Below are 25,418 nucleotides of genomic sequence, written 5' to 3'. Positions count from 1 at the left end.
TATTAAGATCGATAGAGAAACATAGAAACATAGAAGACTGACGGCAGAAAAAGACCTCATGGTCCATCTAGTCTGCCCTTATACTATTTCCTGTATTTTATCTTAGGATGGATATATGTTTATCCCAGGCATGTTTAAATTCAGTTACTGTGGATTTACCAACCACGTCTGCTGGAAGTTTGTTCCAAGGATCTACTACTCTTTCAGTGAAATAATATTTCCTCATGTTGCTTTTGATCTTTCCCCCAACTAACTTCAGATTGTGTCCCCTTGTTCTTGTGTTCACTTTCCTATTAAAAACACTTCCCTCCTGAACTTTATTTAACCCTTTAACATATTTAAATGTTTCGATCATGTCCCCCCTTTTCCTTCTGTCCTCCAGGCTATACAGATTGAGTTCATTAAGTCTTTCCTGATACGTTTTATGCTTAAGACCTTCCACCATTCCTGTAGCCCGTCTTTGGACCCGTTCAATTTTGTCAATATCTTTTTGTAGGTGAGGTCTCCAGAACTGAACACAGTACTCCAAATGTAATCTCACCAGCGCTCTATATAAGGGGATCACAATCTCCCTCTTCCTGCTTGTTATATCTCTAGCTATGCAGCCAAGCATCCTAGAGGCTGTCTTGAAGAGACTCATCTTTTTGGCACATAGTCTAACAGCACTTTGATTTATTAGACAATTTTGTTATCTATAATAATAATAATAATAATAATAATAATAATAATAATAATAACAACAACAACAACAACAACAACAACAACAACAACAACAATAATAATAACAGAGTTGGAAGGGACCTTAGAGGTCTTCTAATCCAACCCCCTCTCCTTCCAGTGTTGGAGCATTCACAACTTCTGGAGGCAAGCTGTTCCACTGATTAATTGCTCTGTCACAAAATTTCTCCTTAGTTCTAAGTTGCTTCTCTCCTTGTTTAGTTTCCACCCATTGCTTTCTGTTCTACCCTCAGGTGTTTAGGAGAATGAATAGTTTGGCTTCCATTTCTTTGTGGCAGCCCTTAAAATATTGGAACACTGCTATCATATTTCCCCTAGTCCTTCTTTTCATTAAATCAGACATATCCAGTTCCTGCAACCATTCTTCATATGTTTTAGCCTCCAGTCCCCTAATCATCTTTGTTGCTGTTCTCTGCACTCTTTCTAGAGTCTTAACATTCTTATTAAATCTTGGCAACCAAAACTGAATGCATTATTCCAAGTGAGGCTTTACCAAGGAATTATAAACACTTCAGATGATCTTGATTCTACCCCTCTGTTAATGCAGCCTAGAACTGTGTTACCATTTTTTGGCAGCTGCTTCACACTGTTGGCTCATATTTAGATGGTTGACCACTAGAATTCTAAGATACCTCTCACAGTTACTACTGTTGAGCAAGGTACCACATATATTGCACCTGTGCATTTTGCTCTTCTTGTCTAAATGTAGAAGCTTAATTTTTTCACCATTGAATTTCATTTGTTAGATAGCGCCCAATGTTCCAGTTTGTCAAGATCCTTCTGTATCTTAAGCCTATCTTCTGGAGTGTTGGCTATTCCTGCCAGCTTGATGTCATCTGCAAATTTGATGAGTTCCCCATCTATCCCCTCGTCCAAGTCATTGACAAAGATGTTGAAGAGTACTGGGCCTAAAAAATAATTTCATTGTTTTCTGAATCAATTTGTTAAATATCTAAATATTTTTGTTTTAATTTTTGTTAGCTACCCCGAGTGCTTTCCACAGGAGAAAGACAAGGTATAAATCAAATAATAAATAATAAATCCAAGCTGCTATTAACTTTCAGCATTTTGGGTGAAAACACTCTTGAAAATCATTAGATGATGTCTTGGCTGGAAACAAGGACAACAAGGAAGCCTTTCCAGCTGTTTCCACAAGAAGAGTGGATAGCAACTTGCTTAGCCTAAGGTCACTTCCTTTCATTTCCTATCCAAAACCAAAATTACACAAGGAAAGATCATAATTTATTGGCATGACTCAGATTATCAGCTAAAGCAGCAGGAATCTAAGGGTCATTCTTCATAAATACAGACCACATATCATTATCATCAATGAGTCTGGGGGTAGGCAGACTTTGTTTATTTGCCTAGTGCTAGTGTTCTAATATTCAGGCACTTGGGTGTTTCATACAGTGACACAGGTAATGAAGTTCTTCCTTGAAAGTACAGAAAGCAAAGCACCTACTTCAAGCCATCAATCATCCGTTTGCCATCAAAGCCATAGAATCATTCCCACTGGCAATTTGTTTCATGTGGCAATCCAAAATTCCATTATTATTTTTTTTGCTAGCCTTCCTTTATTTCCAAGATCCTTGTTTCTATGTTCATTTCCCTATCTCCTTTTGAGATTTGAACTGGGCCATCATTCTCAATACACTGCTCTCCCATTTGACATGGCAACATAAAGATCCTTGTAGAACATGTAGTGTTCTCTTAGGACAAAATTCATACCTACTGCTATTTAGATTACCTTCTCCTCTGTTCTCATTCTTTAACAGAGTGAGCATGATAGTCTGTTCCCTATCATACCTTGGCTTCTGCATCAGCTGGGAGAAGAGGCAGATGCCCCCGCTTAATGCCTGCAGCTTCTGGAAACAAAGCTGAATTATTCTGGCAGGCTTGGCCCTCCTCCCTTACAGGAATTAATCAGGTCAGTGATGCATGCCAAATGGTTGAAATTCAGCAGCCCCAGGTCATCTCTTAAGTTCCATGGGCCAGGGCTCCCTCATACTCCCTATAGTAGGCATCATTTTCCTTCTTGAGGACCGCGTTTGAAAGTCTTTCATACGCTGGATGTCTAAGGCCCTTGAAAAGGGTGTATTCCTTTGGAAGTTCTTTTTCACCCATCATAGTTGCCAATGCCAGCCTTTGAGGCTTAGGAGACTTATGCAGTAGATGTTATTGGATTCACTAAAATCTTATAGACTTCTTGGGACTCAAAGTAATTAGGCTAGCACTCAACAATTCTGAGTTAAATTCATGAGGGAGACCTCAACAACGTTAGATTAATCAGAGTCACATCTTTCATTGTTCAATCAAACATGTCAAGGCCTCCTTCAACTTGTCCATTAACTAGCTCAGTACATGGAAGCCTACAGTTTTATTGTCTGGTTCATCTACTCTTCAGTGCATCTTGCTAGCAGTTTGGCTACCTTCTCTACCAGTGTCCCCTCAGTGTTATATGCAGGGCAGCAACGTGGTCTTAAGATTAGGTTGAGCTTTGTGAGGTAAGTACGTGGTGCCTTAACAAAGGAAAAATAGCACAACTCTTTTCATTCACAAATCAGAATTGACATTTCTTTTAGGAGAAGAGCTTTGTAATAAGTAGTACTTTGTAATTTTGCTCAGCGAGTCATTCAAACCCTTTTGGGCACCATTCTAACGTCAGATAAGGATATCTTCCTTTAAGCAGGAAAATGGTACATCAACTTTATTGCGAAATTCCTTTTTCTACCAGGAATGAAAGGTACCTGCTCCTTTTCTTTCAATTATGGGATTTTCCCTAAGGAATGTCTTCTGTACATCTGTTTTTAGTTTACCTCCCACTTACTATTTTATAGTAATGTTTGTCATCTCTCAACTGCTGGAAGCTTGGCTTTTACCGCCATCTAAGGTTTATAGAAAACTCTTTCTTACTGAAATAAAAACAGACATCCTTCATACTGTTCATAGATGAAAAAAAAAGCGTTCCATTCCATTACATACTGAATCTTATTCCACAGTTGTTCCACAAAAATTGTATTATGCATTTTCATTATAGGTTCTTGAACAAGTTTCAGTGGTTAAGTTACAGTGCTAAACCATAAAGTAGTTTACTATTATGGATAGGCAAACATACCTGAGGAGGGATACTAGAGTTGTAGTTCATAACATCTGGGGTACCCTCCCATGTTAAAGGATCTCTGGTGATTTGATTTTAAAAGATTGTTGACTGAAAATAACTAAGATTGAAGTGGACTAAAGATCTAGGTGCTTATTGATTGTTTCTTATGCAGAACAGGTAGGCTTCTCAATTGCTATAGAATGAATGGGTGCCCTCCTGAAAGACCTCAAGGCCAGGCTGGCGATAGGTCATCCAAGAGAACATCTGTCTACTGTTTGCTAAAGAGATAATACTGACTTAATGACATACAATTCATGATTGTTGTTTTTGTATAAATAGTGTAGGATACCTGGTACACACCAAATATGTAGCAGTAGGTATTATAAAATTCTTTAGATTTCTTTGGTCAAGAAAAATGTAATATTTTTGTCTGTATGTCTGTCTGTCTGTCTGTATGTTTGGTTTTTTATATTAATGGGTTTTTAAATCATTTTTAGTATTTATTGGATTATTATTGTACATTGTTTTATTACTGTTGTTAGCCGCCCCAAGTCTCCCAAGAGGGGCGGCATACAAATCAAATCAAATAAATAAATAAATAAATAAATAAATAAATGAATATCAAATAATGTATAGAATAGAATAATAGAATTCTATTTACTAGGATAACTTCCAATTTATGAAGAAAATTTATTTATTAGATTTATTAGATTTATTTATTAGATTTGTATGCCGCCCCTCTCCGTAGACTTGGGGCGGCTACTTGCTACTACTTGGAATAATTTTCATTATTCATTTCATCAAAATTGCGATTGATAAAAAGATTGATAAAATTTAACATTGCAGTCATAAAAGGTGTCAAAATAAATGTAGAGAATTCGCCAAGGAAAGATTGACTCGCAATGTTAGAAGAGTTAGAACAGTGATGGCAAACCTTTTTTGGCTTGTAAGCCAAAAGGATGCGCGCACGCATGATAGTGTATGTGTGTGCACCTTTCCCCCACACATGCACACAACCCCTGCATTACCCCCCATGCATACATACAGCCCCTCCTGTGCTCCCCTCCCGCACATGTTCACAGGCCTCACTGAAGCCTCCGAATTTCCGGTTGGCCCGTTGGGCCATTTTTTGCCATTCTCAGGATTCAGGAGGCTTTCCTGAAATCTAGGGAAAGCGAAAACAGCCGAAAAGAAGGCAGAAAATCAGCTGACACAGAGCAACGTCTTGTGTGCCTTCAGATATGGCTCTGTTTGCCACCTTTGGCACACATGCCATAGATTCACTATCACTGAGTTAGAAGAACCAAGTCAGGTACTACAAAGTTTGCGATTCAGTCTTGTATGGGCAGGAGTATGGTTGAGGAAGACCCGAAAAAAGGACACATTTGTACACTGTTACTGGTGGCATTGATGACTATAATTTCTGCACTGTTATGTTATCTGGCTGGTAATGAAACATAGTGCAAGCAAGCAATCAAATTCTGAGAGCACCAGGAACTTCACTTTCATCTCTTATCTCAACTAACTTGGTTCTAGACAAACATCAGAAAAGAGAAAGAGAAAGACTAATTACCCTATAAAGACTGTCGCTTTCCCTTCCTGTTCTGCCACCTCTTCTTAACAAATCAATAGCATATTCCATTTGAGTGTTCAGTTAATGATACTAAAATATCTGGGGTGGGTTTGTGCCATGACTTTTAAGTGAGTGTAAACATTTGCATTCCAAGCAGCTGAATATCGTAGGATGAAAATTGTAGACTTAACATTTAATGTTTTGTTTCTTACTTATTAGGCTAACAAAGAATTGCTGGAACAACTGGAAAGAAGGTAAGGGATGGGAAAATAAATGATCTCCTAATTGTTTTTCAAGTTTACCTTCCTGTAAATCTGTATAACCCAGGGTGGGATGGGTCTGCCACAGATTTCAGAAAAATATGGCTTGACAAAGAAATGTTCTCAAGTTCCATCTTTGACATTTCTATGCAAATCAGAAATGGATAAACTATTGTTACTGAATCTTTAGCTTGCATTGCCCCAATTTTATACTGATGATGCTTCTAAAATTCCAGCTGCACAATGTTTTTCCTATTTTCAGATGTAAAAATAACTTTCATATATATCTAAAGCAGCCTTAAGATAATTGGTGCAAAAAAAATTATATCCAATTCTCTCCCCCTCTACACAATAAACAAGAAAGAGGGGCATAAAAAAGAAAGGCAACATCATAAGCTTCCATCCATCTTCACTTTCAGCCTCTGAGCCACCAAAAGAACCCCTTTCCCTTTAGTAAAGGAAATTAAGGAAGTAGGATGGGAAGGTGCTTTCTGGATGAAGTGATATTCTAAGGAATTAAGGCTATGTTACTCCTGGTTCTGTGAAGACTATTCAGTGGTAAACACCCCTTGAGATGTTCATAAAGTTGCCATCCTGATTATTTTAATCAGTTTTGAATAGTTGTCAATCTACATGAACCAGTTTTGAATAATTGTCAATGTACATGTTCTTTTCTTCAGTATTACGGATAAGGATGACAAAATAAAGACGGTTGAAGAACTCCTTGAAACCGGGCTCATAGAAATGGCAAATAAGGAAGAAGAATTAAAGGTAATGACTTTATGGATGTAATAGATGGCTTACTTCTGAGTAGTGCGAGAGTGTGTAAGATTTTATGGTACTTCAGCTAGCCATGCCAAATTGCACAATATACATGGGGGATTTTGTAATGTTTGGGGTGAGCTTTTGTGTGGACACACAACTCACATATACCTTATTTTTTGGAGTAGAAGACACACTGGAGTGTAAGACGCACCTTAGTTTTTGGGGAGGAAAACAAGGGGAAAAGGCCTCTGCCTCCGAGCAATTGACCAAACAGCACAGATGATATACACTGTTTGCTGTGTATTTCTGTGCCTGTGTGTCTGACCCATAGAAATATCAAAGAATTGGAGAAATGTACAATATATTAATGCCAGAAAGGTTTGTTAAATGTAGTCACACTAACTCCTCTCAATTATTTGAATAGATCTACTCCAAACAAGACTAAATCGATGTTTAACTCAGCTGCCCTATCTTAATACTAAACAGGACACTGTTACATTTCAGATTACACTTTTACAGATCTTTAAAATTGATGTGGCTTTCTGTAATAAATATACATTATTCTCTGCTGTTTAAAAGAAGACACAATAACACTGAGCCTCTTCAGAATAAGCATTTATTTTAAAAAGCTTCTTCATTTTGTTAAGTTGTCTAGAACAATAATAAAGCAGTCCTTAAAAAATAAGTCTAATACCGTAATTTGAACATTCTATAGACATTTATTTTGATTGATTTACCTCCTTGCAGTTTCAGCAGTCCAACATTGCCAGCAGTCCACCTCGCAGCAATTTGACTCCTTGCAGCTAGTTGTTTGCCAGTGCTGAATCATCTGTGGGTCGGGAGGCTGATACTTAATTGCTTATGCTAATCAGGCTCTGTGCTGTTTGCTGCAAGTAGGTAAATTGCTGGGAGGCAGAGACCAAAGGGTGGGGGTAGCTGGCTGGGACTACATTTGGTGTATAAGACACACCCAGGTTTTTTACCCTTTTTTGGTGTGTGTGTGTGTGTGTGTAAATAAAGGTGCGTCTTATACTCCAAAAAATAAGGTAAGTATCCACAGATGACTACTCAAAGACAACTCATTGCTTCTTTTACTCCCACGCACCCACCCTTCTGCTGCGAGAATTAAGACATTATGTTCTTTTTGCTGGAATAAGATTAAGCTTTCAGAGACTTTTGTGATGAGGACATCAGTGTGTCATTTGATAGCGTGTCATTGAGTGTAATTTAGATTGCCAAACTGGAATGCCTAAATATGAAGGTGTCATTCATGATCCCTTGTGGTACACTCATTTAACATTTGGTATGTGTGCCAGGTTTTGGTATTTCTTGCAGTGTCCAGGGAAAAAGTATAAAGCATTCTTCTATATTAAAATATTATTCCATTGATGATGATGATGATGATGATGATAATAATGATAATAATAATAATAATAATAATAATAATAATAGTTGCGGCCCTACTTGGACAGGGAGTCATTGCTCACAGTCACTCATGCCCTCATCACCTTGAGATTCGATTACTGCAATGCTCTCTACATGGGGCTACCCTTGAAAAGTGTTCGGAAACTTCAGATCGTGCAGAATGCAGCCGCGAGAGCCATCGTGGGGCTCCCTAGATTCGCCCACGTTTCTGCAACACTCCGTGGCCTGCACTGGCTTCCGATCTGTTTCCGGTCATAATTCAAAGTGTTGGTAATGACCTTTAAAGCCCTACATGGCATTGGACCAGAATACCTCTGGAACCGCCTTCTACCGCACGAATCCCAGCGGCCGATAAGGTCCCACAGAGTTGGCCTTCTCCGGGTCCCGTCGTTTGGGGGGCCCCAGGGGAAGAGCCTTCTCGGAAGCGGCCCCGGCCCTCTGGAATCAACTCCCCCCAGAGATTAGAATGACCCCCACCCTCCTTGTCTTTCGCAAATTACTCAAGACCCACCTATATCGCCAGGCATGGGGGAACTGAGACATCCTCCCCCAGGCTTTTATATTTTATGTTTGGTATGTATGTGTTGTATGGTTTTAATTGCTGGGGTTTTATATATGTTTTATTTTTAATATTAGATTTGTTTCACTGTTATATTGTTTCTATTATTGTTGTGAGCTGCCCCAAGTCTTTGGAGAGGGGCGGCATACAAATCTAATAAATAATAATAATAATAATAATAATAATAATAATAAGTGATCAAATCTGCACCGAGGAATTACATTTAAGTTCACATTTAATTAAATTTACTGGGTTTTTTTGAGGGACCATCTATGTTGCATTGTATCTGCTTGGCCAATTCAATCTGGCAGGATTGGTGTGCCTAAATAACACTCTCTGAGGATTGCAGAGGGACCACTTTTCTTTCACAATGCCTGTCCTCTGGAATGAGGTTCCCCCAAGATGGCACCCACCCTGCCGATGTTTCCAAGGCCTTGAAGACATGGCTCTTCATCTAGGCCTTTGCTGAAGATGACTTTGACCCAACTTGATTTACTTCCCACACCCTGCTTGTCATCCTGCCATTTTCTCTTTCTTTTTTCTTGCTGTTAATGTCTAATTTTAATGTTTTAAATAATTTATAAACTTTAAAAATAGTTTATGAATTATATAATGTATAAATTGTAGTGTCACCAGAAGTTGGGCCAGCATATAAATTTAATTAATAGTAACAATTATTATTATGTAAAGATCAGTAGCAGTGTTGCAGTTCTTCAATATAGAAACTGTTTTGTTTTTAAAGGCATTGAGAACAGACAACTTATCCCTGAAAAGTGAAGTTGAAAGTCTTCGGAAAGTACAGACTGAGCAGGTATATCTTATCAAAACTTTAAAAAAAAATATCTTCAAATGGATTGCTGGTAATTATAACTATAACATTTTTCATCCATTAGATGGAATCTGCTAATTATAAGTGTCCCACTGGAGAATTGCGGTGCTGTGACAATGTTTTGTTTTAAATTAGCTTTGAAGATCTAGCTTTCCCCCCAGCTGCTAGGTTAGGAAATGAGTCCCCTGTAGGAATACCAGTTTCCTTTGTTTTACATTGTTTTGATTGTTCTTATCCTGTTACCCAAAGTTACTATTAACTAAGTAGCCTATATATTTGATTTATAAATATATATATTTTTTGGATGTCTAGACAATTTTACTTGAAACTTTTGGATTGTGATTGTTGCTATTCTGATTTGATATCTGTTGTCACATCTTGTTTTACTATATCCGTTGGCTTTTTTACACCCAAAAGCCAGTTAGAGTCTGCACTATATCTTTTATGTAGGAGATAACATGGTACAGACGTTACGGCAGTTCTAAAATATTATTGACATTTTGAGGAAGGCGCAACACTCTGGTTGCTAATTAATGTTAGCAGGCAGAGAATTTGTATTGTAACCTAAACAGTGTGTAAGGATTACTCTTGGAATGTAAGTTCATCTCAGACACCAGTCTATATTAAATAAAATTGTTTGGTGGTAGGAGATATGTCCATCATTCCTAATATACTGTTTCCAGGAATCCACGTTCCACAAATCGCAGAGGAGGGAAAACTGGATTCCAGTGGGATGCCACTAGAGTGAAAATGTGACATACAGAATATTTTTCACAAAGAATCTGGGGAGCTAAACTGTGCCAGCTGTGTTTAGGATTAAATTATTAGTAGTTGCCAAATACTATTGTTTAGTTGGATTAAATAATAGAAGTAATTTGTTTTCTAATTTATAATTATAATTACAATGATGCAAATACAGTTGTAATTCTATTCTATCTCTTAGTAGATAAATATAACGATTGATTGATTTAATAATGAATAAAAACTAGTATAATTTTGTGCTAGGTAATCATTATTATCCTTTGAAGCATCCACTCAGAGTGGTTTGAGCTTTTCCTATTAAATGCCAATATATTTTAATTTTTTCCCCCAAAGGTATCATTTGCATCCTTGGTAGAAGACCTTCAAAGGGTGTAAGTAGCAGCATGACTTCGATTTTAATATGCTCTTAATGTTTAAATGTTGTTATTATTTGAAATTAAGTGGATAGATAGTGACTTAAAAATTCTGAACTATAATATATATAAAATATGAATGTTGCATTTGGTATCCCTACATTTATCTCTCTCCAAAAAAAGTATACCTTTTTACATTAAAAAAAAATCCCCATTCCCCAAAATATTTGATTTGTGAACTTTTCTGTGAGCAAAGGATTTTTGTTAAGGTAGTGGCCTATCTCTCTCCCAAGCTCATACCCTCGATTAATCCTACTCTTAATTGTAGATAGAAGGAATAATAACTGATTCAGCTCACAGTGTCTGTTCATACTTGCAGGTGGATCATAAGCTTTTTAATAGATAGGTGAAGCTAAAAAAATTACATCTAGTACCTGGGCAATTAGTGCAGGCGCCCTTCAGGACTACGTGCTCTTTCAGTTGCTCTTCTGTTTATATACCAATGGTTACAGCCCTCTGTTAAAGTACTGAAGTTTCCAGATAATATAACAATCATTGACCTGATTCAAGACTGAATCTGCATATACTGTAGATGGGATGTTGAACAACTGGCCGTGTGCTACACCTGGAACAATCTAGTGCTGGACATTTATTTTATTTTATTTTATTTTATTTTATTTTATTTTATTTTATTTTATTTTATTTTATTTTATTTTATTTTATTTTATTTTATTTTATTTTATTTTATTTTATTTTATTTTATTTTATTTTATTTTATTAATTAGATTTGTATGCCGCCCCTCTCCGTAGACTCGGGGCGGCTCACAGCACAATAAAACAATTCATAACAAATCTAATAATTTACATTTTTAAAATATTTAAAAAACCCCATTATTAAGCAAACATACATACAGTCATACCATACATAAATTGTATAGGCCCGGGGGAGATGTTTCAATTCCCCCATGCCTGACGACAAAGGTGGGTTTTGAGGAGTTTACGAAAGGCAAGGAGGGTAGGGGCAGTTCTAATCTCTGGGGGGGAGCTGGTTCCAGAGAGTCGGGGCCGCCACAGAGAAGGCTCCTCCTCTGGGGCCTGCCAACCGGCATTGTTTAGTTGATGGGACCCGGAGAAGGCCCACTCTGTGGGACCTAATCGGTCGCTGGGATTCATGCAGCAGAAGGCGGTCTCGGAGATATTCTGGTCCGATGCCATGAAAGCATGCTTAAAAACTGTAGAGATGAGAGTGAATTTTAGGAGGAACTCTTCTTTTTTACCACCTCTTAACTATATTCAGCAGCACAGTATCAGCAGTAGTTGGGGTTCTGTAACCTCCCAGTACTTGAATTTGACAGTAAATATTAAAAGCATCATTAAAAAGATGCAACAAAGAGTGTTCTTCTTGAGTCAACTCAGAAGGCTCAGATTGCCCCAGGGGCTTTTGATACAATTTTACAGAGAAATGATTGAGCCTGCCTTCCATAGAAGGCTATCTATTGTGCAGGTTAGAAGAAGGGCTGAGAAGATATCTACATATTCCTCACAATCTGGACATAAAGTGTTTCAATTCCTCCCCTCCGGATGGCATTATAGAGCATTGCTTGCCAAAGGAACTAGACAAAGGGACAGTTTTCCCCTCGTGTCATCAATTCGCTGAACACCTAATTCTCACAGTGCTGACTAATATCTCTGTGTATTTACTCATGTAGTATGCCTGTAGTATTATCACTTATCCTTCTTATTTACTTTACTCCCTTCCCCTTTTATTGGCATGATGATGATGACTCTATTCCTTTGCATATTCAGGGACAGCTTCTGCACTGGAGACAAGTTCCTTGTGTGTCTATTCATACTTGGTCAAATAAAGTATTGTGTTCTGTTCTGATTTGAAATTCAGTATTGGAACAATTTAAAAATGCTCTAAAATTGCTATGGCTGAGCTTTAGAGTACTCTTTCAGTAAATTTGAATCGTTCCTATACGTACTTTTTGAAATAGATTGTCCATACACTTTCTGCTACTGTAATGCAAAACCACACTGAGATATATCAAAATATTTTTTTAATGGAATAAACCGGGTATTCCTTTACTATCAAGCATTATTAGTTCTTCCACATCTAGGTTTTTGTTTGCTGTTGTATTTCTTAAATCCAATTACTGGTGTAGAAATATTGCTTGCTTTCCACCATCTGGTATTTACAATCTACTTCCTGATTAAGCTCTTTCTCTTCTTGTAGAAGAACATATATATTTAAAGTTTATTTTCTAAAATACACTCTTTATATCTGCATTTTCAATTTTATGTCTTGCTAAAGAATTAGTGAAAAAGATGGAAGAATCAAATCCGTGGAGGAATTGCTTCAAGCTGAAGTCCTTAAAGTTGCAACCAAAGAGAAAACTCTTGGGGTAGGTATTGGGTCATTTGGATCTTGATGCGCCATTATTTGCGGCATTAACTTATGAGGGTGTTTAATCCCTGCACTGCATTTTAGTCAAATTTGTTTTTGTAACGTTCTCATTTTGTGTCGTCTCCATTGTACAATTTAGTATGTTTTGTCATTGAAAAGGCTTTGGAACAGGAAATAGAGGCTGTGAAAGAAGAACTAAGAAAGGCCCAGCTTGAGAAAGACACTCAGGTAAAGCCGTTATGAGCTAGCAGCTGGGTGTATTGTACTTGGCATTGTTCCTCCCTCTACATCTAAGTGCTTCTCTCCTAACTCTCAGTAGAGGCTTAAAAACAATGAATTATCAGACAAGGCTTATCAGTATGTATGCAATAGGGCAAAGGCATTTCCTAAGATAATATGTCTTGTCTACATCTACATCATGTAATCGTTACGAAAACATCATGTAAAGAAATGATAGTTCTAAAGAACAATCATTTTCGTCATGTGCAAATTTAATTCATCAACTCAAGCTCGTGATATCATTGTTATCCTTGTTGTTATTGTTGACCAACACAGTCAAGGTGGCTATATAGTAGTTATAGTAGTAGTGGCTGTAACATTGAACTTGGACCGAGAGAGCTCAAAAACCACTGACATACTGTAAGTGAGTCTATCTTTCTCAGCCTAACCTATTTCATTATCTTTATTAAGACATAAAATGGAAATTCCACGAAAGCTACTTTGAGCTCCTAGAAAAACAGAAATATAATAAAGTATTCTTTATTTTAAAAGATAGACATAGCATTTCCATGAATGATACTTCTGAAGAATCACAGAAATGTTAGGGTTGTCATCCAAGAACCATTTTAAGAAAACAGCTAGTCTAAATAGTATTTAGAGATGACAATATTGTAATACACTTACATAAATCAATGGCACAACTGCGTCTGGAATATCATATGCAATTTTGGTGGTCAGAAACCCAAAAAAGGATATGATAGAGCTAGCGAAAGTTTAGAAGAAGACAGTTACGATAATCAAGGTCTAGACTAGCTTTCCAATGATGAAAAGTTGTGATATCGCAGGTTTTATGTCTAACAAGAAGGCATCCGAGAGGGGACATGATTAAAGTGTACAGGATTATGCATCGGTTGATAAAAGTTGTCAAGGAAAAATTATTTCCGCCTTCCTAAAATATAGGAAATGGGGATCCTCAATAAATCTGAATTTTGGAAGAATCAGGATGAAAATATTCTTTTTTAACATGTAGTTCAATTTTGGAATTCAGTGCCATGAAGTGGTGCTGGTTACCAGCTTGGCTAGTTTCAGAAAAAGCTTTGTTTGAATATCTGGAAGTCAAGGGTTCTATTGCTTAAAGACCTTTTCATTATTGCCCATTATTTCTTTTGTCTTCCAGAACACAACATTTTAGTCCTACAAAAATGCTCTTTTTCTAAAATAGTCTGACTGCATTTAATTAAATTCCTAAGAATAACATTTTACAGAAGTGCCAAAGTATTCCAAAAGACAACTGTATATATTTGATATTAGCACTGTATTAGAGTTTACTCTTTTATTTCCCCCCCGTTGGACTTATAGTTTATCATCTTTCTGCATATTTCTTATGGCTACCTATATGTGTATTTTTTCTATTAGGTGATATTTGGTCAGGACATTGAAGATCTTCAAAAACAGTAAGTGTTTCTGATAGTAAGAATTTAGGTGTTTTCTAGCAGTCCTTTTTAATAGAAATGTTAATAGAATATAGTTTTAATTTTCATCACGTTTATCATATTATAAACATTTGTTGCACAATCTAGAATTGGAAAACTATAGTAAGGCTTATCATAAGTCTCTGATCAGAAGTCAGGTAACTAAAATTGAAACTATTATTTTAACAGCAAATAAGGATATTAAAACAACTGCAATTGGCTGTTGGTCAGGATAATTAGTCTACCCCTTCTGGAAATTAGGTACTTACAAGAAGGAAAAAATATGTCGTGTATGACTGGCTGAAAAGATGCCAAGAGAGGCTGCAGCACCACCTCTTTTAAAGACATTGACATTCTCCTTCAAAAAATATTACTCATTTGCCATATACAGCCACCCATACCTTCTCTGGTTGCCTACAAAGCCAAGTGGGGCATGGATCTAATCCAATGGTGACATAGCTCATACTACAAACCATCTTTTATAGTTCATTGGTTGTATGAATTCTCAAGAATCCCAGATTTTATTACAAAATGCTGGATTCCCCACAGTAGACTCTACCCTATTGGTTTCCAGACTAGAGTGGATATGAGTGACATTTCCCATGAAGAAACCCACAAACATACTAGCTGGTATGCAATAGCAATACTATTTAGACTTATATATCGCTTCATAGTAGTTTTACAGCCCCTTCTAAGTTTACAGAATCAGCATATTGCCCCCAACAATCTGGGTCCTCATTTTACCCACCTCAGAAAGATGGAAGGCTGAGTCAACCTTGAGCCGATGGTGAGATTTGAACTGCTGAATTACAGCTAGCAGTTAGCTGAAGTAGCCTGTAGTGCTGCACTCTAACTATTGCGCCACCCCGTCTCTGCAGGAGTTTTGTCCCACAATTCTCTCATTAAGTAACTCTAAATAAAAGTTAAGTTAGAACCCACCCCTGCAGCAAAGGATGGTAGCTAATGTCCTTCATTCAAAGATCTCATTTGCTCTGATATGAAAACCATATCTAATATATATTTGTGTATTCAAAGCAATAATTCTGTGTAAGTAGCTTAAGGCTACTTGAGGAACTCATGAACTGTGCATGATTTCTCTTCCAGGGCATTGTAATTATAGGCATTCAAGAACTGTAACCAAGGGTGGGCTGTTAGCTGGAACACTAAATTGGGCTCGCCGCAACGGCTTGTGAGTGCTTGCAGGGCCAGTGCGATTTTGCTTCCACATCTGTAGAGATAGCAAAATCGCGCACGGAACCACAGGTGCGCCTGTGTTTTGGTGAGGTTTTTTTTGCTTCCGCACATGCTGAAACACGGGTGCACCTGTGGCTCTGTGCGTGATTTTGCTATCTCCACAGGTGCAGAAGCAAAATCGTGCTGACCCCCGCAAGCACTCATAAACCACGGCATCGAGCCCAATTTAGCGTTCCGGCTGGAGCCCACCCCTGACTGTAACCCCTGGAACTCCCAAACCAGCGTGAAATACAGCCAGAGTTGATAAAAGTCATACTAGGTAGTCAGTACAACAGAAATATAAGCATGTCCTTCCAGCCAATCTGCTTAGAGGTCCTCACACCTGATCATTTTGCGGAAACCCCGGGGACGGAGGGCAGATTTCTGATAGCAGCATCCCTGGCACTGCTCAATCAGAGTTCAAAAGTACTTGCCAGGTCTGCTAGGCCTAACGTGCTAATGAGAGTGGTAAGGAATACATGAAATCATTGAAATATCAGTGAAATCCAGTTCAAGAAGGGTTCTATTTTCTTTTTAAAAAATAATGATTAAAAAAAAGTTTTCCTGGATGTATTGCCATTGCCTTTTTCTAACCTTTTTTTGTATTTAATTTCCCAGGCTAATCTATAGACTTGTATTTCTGGGAATCTATCATCTAAATACAAACCCAAGTTAATTCATCTTAATTTTTCAGCAGCTAACTGGATATCATGAGGACTCTTCAAAATACTTACTTATACTGTTAATGTTGTGTTTTTCCTTTGCTTTTACCCTACTGTTCTTTGTATTCTGGTGAGATGCTGACCCACATTCCTGGCCATGTGATCGTGCCCTGAATTTAGCATCTGCCTTTTTTGTCTATGAAGACCTATAACAATTGCTGTTGGTTTTATTTATTTATTGTCTATTGTTTATTAATTTAAATAGCCATCCATTAGACAAATGTAACTTTTGTCTTGTTCTCTGTTGCAGACTGAAGGAGAAAGAGGAACGGGTGAAGAATCTAGAAATATTGTTGAAAGAAAAAGAAAGTGAGATTTCGAAGAATGTAGAATGTCTTCAGGTATAGTTGGTGAAACTTTAAAACTCTGTAGGTGATTGTAGGTATTTTGTCACATTAATTTTCTCCTGTCTCTTTCCTGCTAGGTTTCTGTTGCTACTTCTCTTAAAGATCATGAGGCAATGTAAGTAAACAAAGTGGATTTTTTTCCCACCATTATCTATTCTTCTACATTTTGACTTGGGGTAAATTCTTGATGCAGTTGGGGTGTGAATGAGTAAGAGAGACATTTTATTGTACTTGGTATTGGTTGGAACAGCATTCCCTCATTCTTGAAGACTTGCTCCTGTATCAAGGTAGTAAATCTTCAAATGAACAATGAGAATTTCTGGCACAGTTGGTTGCCAGAACAGTCAAAGAAGCATGACAACCGCAATTAGTTTGGAAGCTTGAAAAACAATCTTGTCATAAAAAATGTTTTCATGTCATTCAGCCCTGATATTGCTTACTGGCTAAAAGACTCTGTTTTGAGTGATTTGCTTAAAGGTTCATTTTGGTTTTTTATGAGTATTTTTTTTAAACCATGTTCACAGATTGAGAGAGAAACAAGAAGAAGTGCAAGAAATGGCAACATTATTAGATGAGAGGGGGAAAGAAGTTGCTCACCAAAGAAAAGAGTTGCAGGTGCCTGTGACAGCTGTAAGGGGAATGGGAGGGGTGCTATGAAGTGGGTACAGAGATTTAAGACATCATCCTCTCTTACAGGCTGTACAGGAAGAGAATAGGTTATTGAGAGCACAGATTCAAGAAATCAAGCAGGAAAACAGCAAACAGGTATTACTCCAGATTACCCAATTTGCAGAGTTTAAAAGTGAGACAGTCGATGTATTGCATGCTCTCTGCTTTAGGAGCCACTTTGAATAAAATCGGTTAGCTATTGAAATTACTATCGGCCAGGTCTCGTGTTTGGCTAGATAAGGAGGGATTTTCCTGTCCATTTATTGGAATAATGGCTCTTAACTTCTAGACTATCATTTTACCCCTTTCAGAGCATACACCTTGAGAATAATAATCTTTTAATTGTGGCTGCACCCCTTTGTCAGGTCTCCATCCTTTCTTAATTTCATCCTTTCTTAATTCCATTGCAGCATATGTGTGAAATAGGTGTTGGTGGGTAAATTTTAATCTGATCAGGCGCATACAAGATGACTTAAACCTAATACAGTAATACCCCGGTTATTGCGTCCCCGACCATTGCGAACAGGGTAATTTGCGATTTTTCAACCTGGAAGTCAAAACACCATCTGCGCATGTGTGCCCTTTTTTTCTATGGGCACGCATGCGTAGATGGCGCCCGGCAGATCAGCTGCTGGGCGGCTTCCCTGGGTCTTCCCCCTCTTGCTGGCGGGAGGGCGAGCAGCGGGCATCAGCAAGGAGTTTCCCCACCGCCCACGCAAACTCCTCGCTGCCGCCCGCCCTTCGCCCGCCCACGCCGTTCATTCTCGCCGCTTTTGAGCTGAGTCCCGGAGCGAATTCGCTCCGGGACTCAGCTCGAAAGCGGTGACAGCCAGCGCGGAGAAGCCGTTCGCTGGCGCTGGCTGTCGGCGCTTTTGAGCTGAGTCCCGGAGCGAATTCGCTCCGGGACTCAGCTCGAAAGCGCCGACAGCCAGCGCGGACAAGCCGTTCGCTGGCGCTGGCTGTCGGCGCTTTTGAGCTGAGTCCCGGAGCGAATTCGCTCCGGGACTCAGCTCGAAAGCGGCGACAGCCAGCGCCAGCGAACGGCTTCTCCGCGCTGGCTGTCGGCGCTTTCGAGCTGAGTCCCGGAGCGAATTCGCTCCGGGACTCAGCTCGAAAGTGGCGACAGCCAGCGCGGCGCGGCTGTTTTAAAATGTCGCCGCCGGCATGGGGGGCTTGCCAGCACCCCCCGGACCCCCAACCCGGGTTTGGGGGGCTGCTAGGAAGCCCCCCATGCCGGCGGCGACATTTTAAAACAGCCGCGCCGCCCCCAATCTTCGGCTCCTCGCTAGCGCTGCGGGAGTAAAAACACCATCTGCACATGCGCAGATGGTGTTTTTACTTCCGCAGCGCTACTTCGCGAAAACCCGCTCGTTGCGGGGGGTCCTGGAACGGAACCCTCGCAACGAGCGGGGAATCACTGTACACCTATTTCACTCCTTCAAAACCGTCTTCTCAAATCTGGTTGTTTTTAAAGACTTGGTGCTCAGTGGCTTAATGACACTGGAAATTATCTCTGTTCCAGCAGTTCAAGTCCTAGTATTGCATGGCAGGGTGAGTTCCCATCACTCGCCTCAGCTTCTGTCCACCTAACAGTTTGAAAGCATGTTCTATGTGAGTAAATAGATGGAGAGACAAGTTGGTACACCCTGCAGGCAGGTAGATTCCTGCCAGCTGTCAACTTTCCTGGTTATGGCGCCCATTTACCAAATGGTTCCTGGGAAGAAAGGGATCTTAGGACGACACTTCAGGAAGAGTTGCTTGTATTTCTGGTGCAAAGCCAGTTCATCCTCCTGTACCATAACTTGGGAAGCATGCAAGTGTGTCCTGCAATAGAGGGGGTAATTTGGCAGCCAAACTAATACTCTGCAATAACATTGTAATCTCCTGGCTAATGTAACAACTCCATACAACAACAGTGAGGAGAAGGAAGTTTTACCTATTGTTAGGTACATTTAAAAGGGCAAAATACGTGTTTTGAACCTCGCAGAGGTTTAAGATACTTCAGAAACCATTTTCGTTCTTTTATTTTCCCAAATTCCCCGAAAGAATTAAATAACAAAAAAGACCCCTCATTTGGACACATCATAATGCTACTGGCCCAGTGGCAGTAGAACACCATAAATATCAAAATAAAACTTATCAGAAGTAAATTAACTGCAGAAAAAAATGAAAGAACACCTCTGTCCTCTGGTGTCATTAGTATGAAAAGCAGATAAATGTCCAAAGGCAATCCATATATTGCAATAAGTGTTGCTCTGATTATTTTTGTGCAATTTATGGATTGGCTTCCGAGCTCCTGGGAAAAGCATAGAAAAAATCTCGAGGTGGCAAATGGCTGTATGTCAAATGCTGTTAAAGCTGTTTCCATTGCATTTCAGTTAAGTGATTAAGTGCTCCTCTGTTTCAGGAATCCGTGCTTATCAGGAATGAGCAACTTGCACAACTGTAAGTTATTGTTAATTTATTTCAGCATGTCTTTTTCATTGGGTATGAACCACAATATTCTTCTTCTGGATTCTGCTTCCTTCCTGTTTCCCTTCATTAGTTACTCTTTCATCAACAATTCAGCTACATTGGGTATTCATAGTCTAAATTCACTGACATATTCTGGAAAGCTTTATAAGCCTCAGCAGAGCTGATATCAAGATGTATGAAGCTGTTATATGTCTCAAGACAGTGGCCTTGAACACCATTGCTTGAAAAACAATATACAAGTTGTACAGAAATTAGTTATCTTCAATGATAACTATTTGTGTTTCCTTGGACGTGATCTGTTTCATTTAAAGGAAACATTTTTAAGTGGTTTTTTTAAAAAAAAACACATCAAGATTATTTTTGGGTACAGTAGTCCCTCGCTATACCGCGCTTCACCTACTGCGGCTTCACTTCATTGCGGGTTTTCAAGAAATATTAATGAGAAAAATCATTTGCGGATCTTCGCTGGTTCGCGGATTTCTGAGGAAGTCGATCGGCAGATTTAAACAGCCCGCCGAACTCGATCGGCAGGTTTAAAAAAAAAATATATATTTAAAATTGTAAATACTGTATTTAAATACTGTATCTAAAATAAATACTGTGTGGGAAGGGTTTATAAACACTTAAAACAATGAAAACTTACCAAACAATTACAATATAAATACTTAAATAAGTACTATCAGTCGATAAATTCCCCATCACGGATTTCACCTATCGCGACCGGGTCTGGAATGTAACACCAGCGATAGGTGAGGGACTACTGTATCTAGATATATACTGTAATACAAAGATATTGTCCCATCTGTACTATTCTGAAAATTAGTGAGAGGAAAAATAACCCCCTTGGCATTTCAAAATGCCCTTTAAAAATTATTTACTGTTTGACATTCACTTGTAATACTAGTTTTACATGTGGCTTTATGTTTATTGTAAACAGTTAAGAGACATTGGTTTCTTAGTGCTGCAGAAAGTTTGCATTTTATTTACTTGTGAATAATGGTTTGCCCAGTTTATATCCTTTAGAAAAATGTATTCTGCACTCAAAGTGATATTGCAGTGTAGCATGATAAACGGTTGTTGGTTTTGCTAAAATACTATTTAGCTATTGGCAGTCAAATTGTTCAGATATGTTACATGTATTTAATAATAATTGTGTGGCATGTATTATATTTCTATGACATGCTTCCTACAAAATGCTCCGGTGGGCTCTCTTCTTCCTAGTTTTATCCTCACACTCACGTGAGATAAAACTGTTGAGTAATTTGTTAAAATTACCCAGAGAATAGGCACATAGAGATTTGAATTTGCGACTCCTTTGATCTTAATTCAATTTGTGGATCAACATAATTGCATGTAAAACTAATTCTGAATGCAAAACATCTCTACTTAAAGGAGCAAATCCATCCTCTGAAAATTAAAATCAAGAGAAACTTTATCTTTCATTGCGTAGTTGCCATTAATTATGATGTCACTTTAATTTTAGTTTGTATATCTAGATACAAAATGACTCTTTAGAAAAAAGCAGTTTAGGAGAAAAGTGTAAAGGGAAAGAACATATTTCAGGGATTTCCTACATTCTCATTAAACAATCTTAATTTGAAAAGTATGAGGTGTACTATGAGAATAGGATGTATTTATGGGGTATACGGTATGTTTGCCTTCTATACTTAGTGATGGTGCATCAGGGGTGATATGTTCTCAGTTTGCTCATGCCTATCGGCTGTGGGAGAGCCAGTCGTGAATGAGCGCAAGGCTCCACGCACCTGCCGCCATTTGGGTTCTTTTACCCTCTGCGCATGCACAGAATGCTTTGTGCATGCGCAGAGGTTAACAGAAGGCAAATGGCAGTGTGTAGGCAGAGCCTTGCACTTCCTTTGCGACCGGCTCTCCGATGATCGATAGACACAAGCGAACCAGGAACATTTTACACCTGTGATGCAGGGAATAGCAACCTTATGGCCTCTCTCTTGGGTACAGTTCGGAAGGGAGAATCAGCCAGTAAGGAGAAGAAAAATGCTTTATAACATCTGGGTTGTCATTTATCAAATTTTGCATCTGTTTGCAGCACTTACTTTTTAATGAAAGCTTTTAAAACTCCATATCTGACATAATTATTGTTGGAAGGCAGAGACATATTTAGTTGTTTTATCAAATTGGATTGTTATATGTTGTTTTACCATTGTTGTTAGCCGCCCCAAGTCTGCGGAGAGGGGCGGCATACAAATCCAATAAATAAATAAATAAACATTTTAGCAAATAAAGGCAGAGGAAAAAGTTAAAAGAATAATTAACTTATAAAATAATTTGCAATTGCTGCCTTCTTGCTTCCAACTGAATCCATCAGAAATGGGCTTCTTCTAGCTACTTTTAAAAGAGCAGATTTTCTAGTTCTCATGATCCAAAGTGGAACCTTGAATATATATTGACCATGGAGGGGGGAGGTCACTTGTCTGTCTTTTCTGTTGAAGAAACAAAAACAGGAATGTACTTCACCGGCTTTGTCTTACTCCTTTGTACATGGCTGTGACTTTGCCTTTTCTTGTATGGATTTAGCATTTCTGGGAAAGAACAAGAAAACATCAGCCTTCAAAATGAGTTGGGCTCTTTGAAACTTGCAGTGGAGCAACAGAGGCAAAAGAACAATGTAAGTAACTCCTTCTAGAATAACTTTTGGACAAATGGATGTTGAAGGAAGCACTCCTTTGGTACCAGATGTTCTTGTCCTAGAAGATTCCTTGACTACAGCCCCATTTTCCTGAGCATGGCCTGTGGAACTCATAGGAGCTGTAGTCCAGCATGTCTTTCACCTTTTATATCATGTTTTAATGTACACTTTTATCAGTTGTTTTAACCTGACCATTTTTTATATTTGAATGTTACTGTGAAACACTCTTAAGATTATTTTGATGCAAAGTGAAACACAAGTGTTTTAAATGAATATGTATATCTCAGGCCTCCTCTTAAGCACCAGTAAGAGCAGGGTGGCTTTTCAGGGGCTACTCAGAGGGAGATTTGACTCTCCCTTTTATATGATGAAAAGTTTTTGGAAGTGTCTGAGATGGTCCCACTGTTAAGTAAACAAATTTCAGAAGAAGAAAAATGAGACCTTTTCTAATTGGCTAAATCAGGGGTGTCAAACTTGCATTCTCAGGGCATCATCATGTGACATATCAGGACTTTTTTCCATTTTGCTAAACTGGGCAGGACCGGGATTGCAAGTTTGACACCCCTGGGCTAAGCGAATTCCTTGAAAGTTAATAGGAAAATGCTTCTGAAAAGCATTATCCAATTAAGAAAAAGCTCCTTGACCAAAGAAGGAAACTTAACCACTTACTCATTTCACCTACTCAAAAATCTTTTGACTTGATTTGGGCATCTGAAAGCAGGATAAGAAGCAACAGTAGCTCATTAAAGAGAGATCCTACCTGGAACTACTGAGAAATTTCCTGAGAGTGAGAGCAATTAGTCAATGGAACAGCTTGCCTTCTGGAACGGTGGATGTTCCATTACTGTAAATGTTCAAGAAAAGATTGTACATTCGTTTATCCAGGATTGTCCTGCCTTGGCCAGGTGGTTGGACTTCCATGGTCACTTCCAGCTCTGTGATTCATCTTTTCTCTTAAATCTTTATGTTGCTCAACACACAAATCTCTTGTTTTATTGGGTGCTGCATCAGGTGTTCTGAAACCTTTCCTTTGGAACTTCCTAAATATTTTTCCTGTCCCTGAAATATATTTCATCTCTTCCCAGCAGTCACCATAAGATGAAGAGACTAATGGATATATAGACTGTATAGTTTATTGAGTAGGGATAATTGAACTTGCAAATTTTCTGTTCATTCTTAGAAAGCTATTTTGGGCTTTCATTCTATAAAAAAATTGAAGACCTACTAAAAAGGTTACTGGAGAGGTTTGCGACATAGGAGAACAAGGATGCCTCCCCTTCAAATCAACACACAATTGTCAATTTTGGAATTTCATTGAGGATAATCTTATTAATGTGGTGATCATCTAGGAAAACAGAATTCTGATTTGAATTTCTCCTTTGATTAATATACTGCTACTCTGTATTTTATCACAGTTTTGATTATTTTATCAAAATGTGATTGATCCCCTTAAACACCTAATGGAGTACAAATTCTAATACCAAAAAAGTTTTAATTCCTAGTTTGTCTTCTGATCCACCCAGTGATCATAAACTAAACCAGTTTTGCCCTTCTCCTGATTGCCACCAGAAATTAGGAGAAGAATGTGAATTATAATCTAATATTCACATCATTGGTTCATTTGGCTCAGCACTTCTTACTCTTGGTGGATCTTCTTTAAAGTGTCCTAATATCTCAAGAGAGAAGACTGGGTGCTGCTTTTTATACTGCTGGATTTCAACTCCCATCAGCCCCAGTCTGCTTATCCAAAATTCAGGTATGAGGTGAGGGTAATTGGAGTCCAGCAATAACTACACTGTCACAGCATTCATCTCATATATTATCCTTTAAGATCCTGCTGTACCAAGAAGTAGGCCTGAAATTTCCAACACTTAAAATAATTTGCTTTGCGGATGAAGGTTCATTCTCTGAGATTGTGGGTCGGCTTCTGACTGTTTCATTACCAGACTAGGTAACATTATCAGTGGAGTTTGGGGGATGTTAGGTCAATGTTCTTTGGTTTATAAGGGCTTCAGGTCTGGGTGTGTCAAGTGAGTACAGTGGTACCTCATGATACGAACTTAATTGGTTCCAGGAGGAGGTTCGTAAGGTGAAACGTTCGTAAGATGAAACAATGTTTCCCATAGGAATCAATGTAAAAGCAAATAATGCGTGCAAATCCTTCAGGAAAATCCCAAACTTTAGAAGGGAGGCGAACAGAGGGCAGGGAGGAGCAGCTAAAGGAGGCGGGTGGAAGAAGCAAGGCTAGGCTAAAGGGTGAGTGGGAAGGAAGAAAGGCAAGGGGGGCGCCCCTCCCTTTTCTTTCTTCAAAGGACACTCTTTGAGTGCCTGCAAACACACTGTTCTAGTTATTTAAATGCAGTCTTTTCCCCCTCCAAGCCTCCCCTCCCTTTTCTTTCTTCAAAAAAGGGGAAAAAAAGAAACCCCTTCATCCCAGCAGCAGTAGCTTGGGTTTGTAAGGTGAAAATAGTTCGGAAGAAGAGGCAAAAAAATCTTAAACACCGGGCTCGTATCTTGAAAAGTTCGTTAGAAGAGGCGTTCGTAAGATGAGGTACCACTGTATGTTGTGATGGATCACAACCCTAATCCACATAACACCCCCCCCCCAAAGCAGTTCACTTCCCAATGACCTCGAACTGATGTAACCTCCTTAACACAAGACCCACACCTGACCGTCACTTGAGACATACCTGAGGATGTTTACCGACGTCCCCTGAACTCAGCAGACCATGTTACCTAGCTTGGTGGTGAAACATTCGTAAGCCAACCCATAAACTCAGAGAAGGAACCTTCACCCTCATCCTACACCTCAGCTACAGATACTCACCACTATTGGTGAGCGGTG

At 38.7% G+C, this 25,418-nt stretch overlaps 1 protein-coding gene across 16 annotated transcripts in view; it reads left to right on the top strand.

The window, feature by feature from the left end:
* KTN1 (kinectin 1) overlaps positions 1-25,418 on the top strand; it is a 104,131-nt gene that overhangs the window by 62,363 nt on the left and 16,350 nt on the right. For 12 of the 16 annotated variants that reach the window (XM_070749993.1, XM_070750024.1, XM_070749945.1 and 9 more), the window contains 13 exons: positions 5,631-5,665; positions 6,352-6,442; positions 9,163-9,231; positions 10,345-10,382; positions 12,679-12,769; positions 12,931-12,999; positions 14,407-14,444; positions 16,668-16,758; positions 16,842-16,879; positions 17,289-17,379; positions 17,461-17,529; positions 19,841-19,878; positions 22,462-22,552. In XM_070749993.1, the coding sequence (XP_070606094.1) occupies positions 5,631-5,665; positions 6,352-6,442; positions 9,163-9,231; positions 10,345-10,382; positions 12,679-12,769; positions 12,931-12,999; positions 14,407-14,444; positions 16,668-16,758; positions 16,842-16,879; positions 17,289-17,379; positions 17,461-17,529; positions 19,841-19,878; positions 22,462-22,552 (849 nt within the window). The remainder of the gene's footprint in view (positions 1-5,630; positions 5,666-6,351; positions 6,443-9,162; positions 9,232-10,344; positions 10,383-12,678; positions 12,770-12,930; positions 13,000-14,406; positions 14,445-16,667; positions 16,759-16,841; positions 16,880-17,288; positions 17,380-17,460; positions 17,530-19,840; positions 19,879-22,461; positions 22,553-25,418) is intronic. The other 4 variants (XM_070750041.1, XM_070750049.1, XM_070750058.1 and 1 more) reach the window with 1 other exon arrangement.

The sequence above is a fragment of the Erythrolamprus reginae genome, chromosome 1, assembly GCF_031021105.1.
Source record: "Erythrolamprus reginae isolate rEryReg1 chromosome 1, rEryReg1.hap1, whole genome shotgun sequence".
Classification (NCBI taxonomy): Eukaryota; Metazoa; Chordata; class Lepidosauria; order Squamata; family Dipsadidae; genus Erythrolamprus; species Erythrolamprus reginae.
The sequence above is the reverse complement of the archived record's forward strand: the minus strand, read 5'-3'. Positions and strand labels throughout refer to the sequence as shown.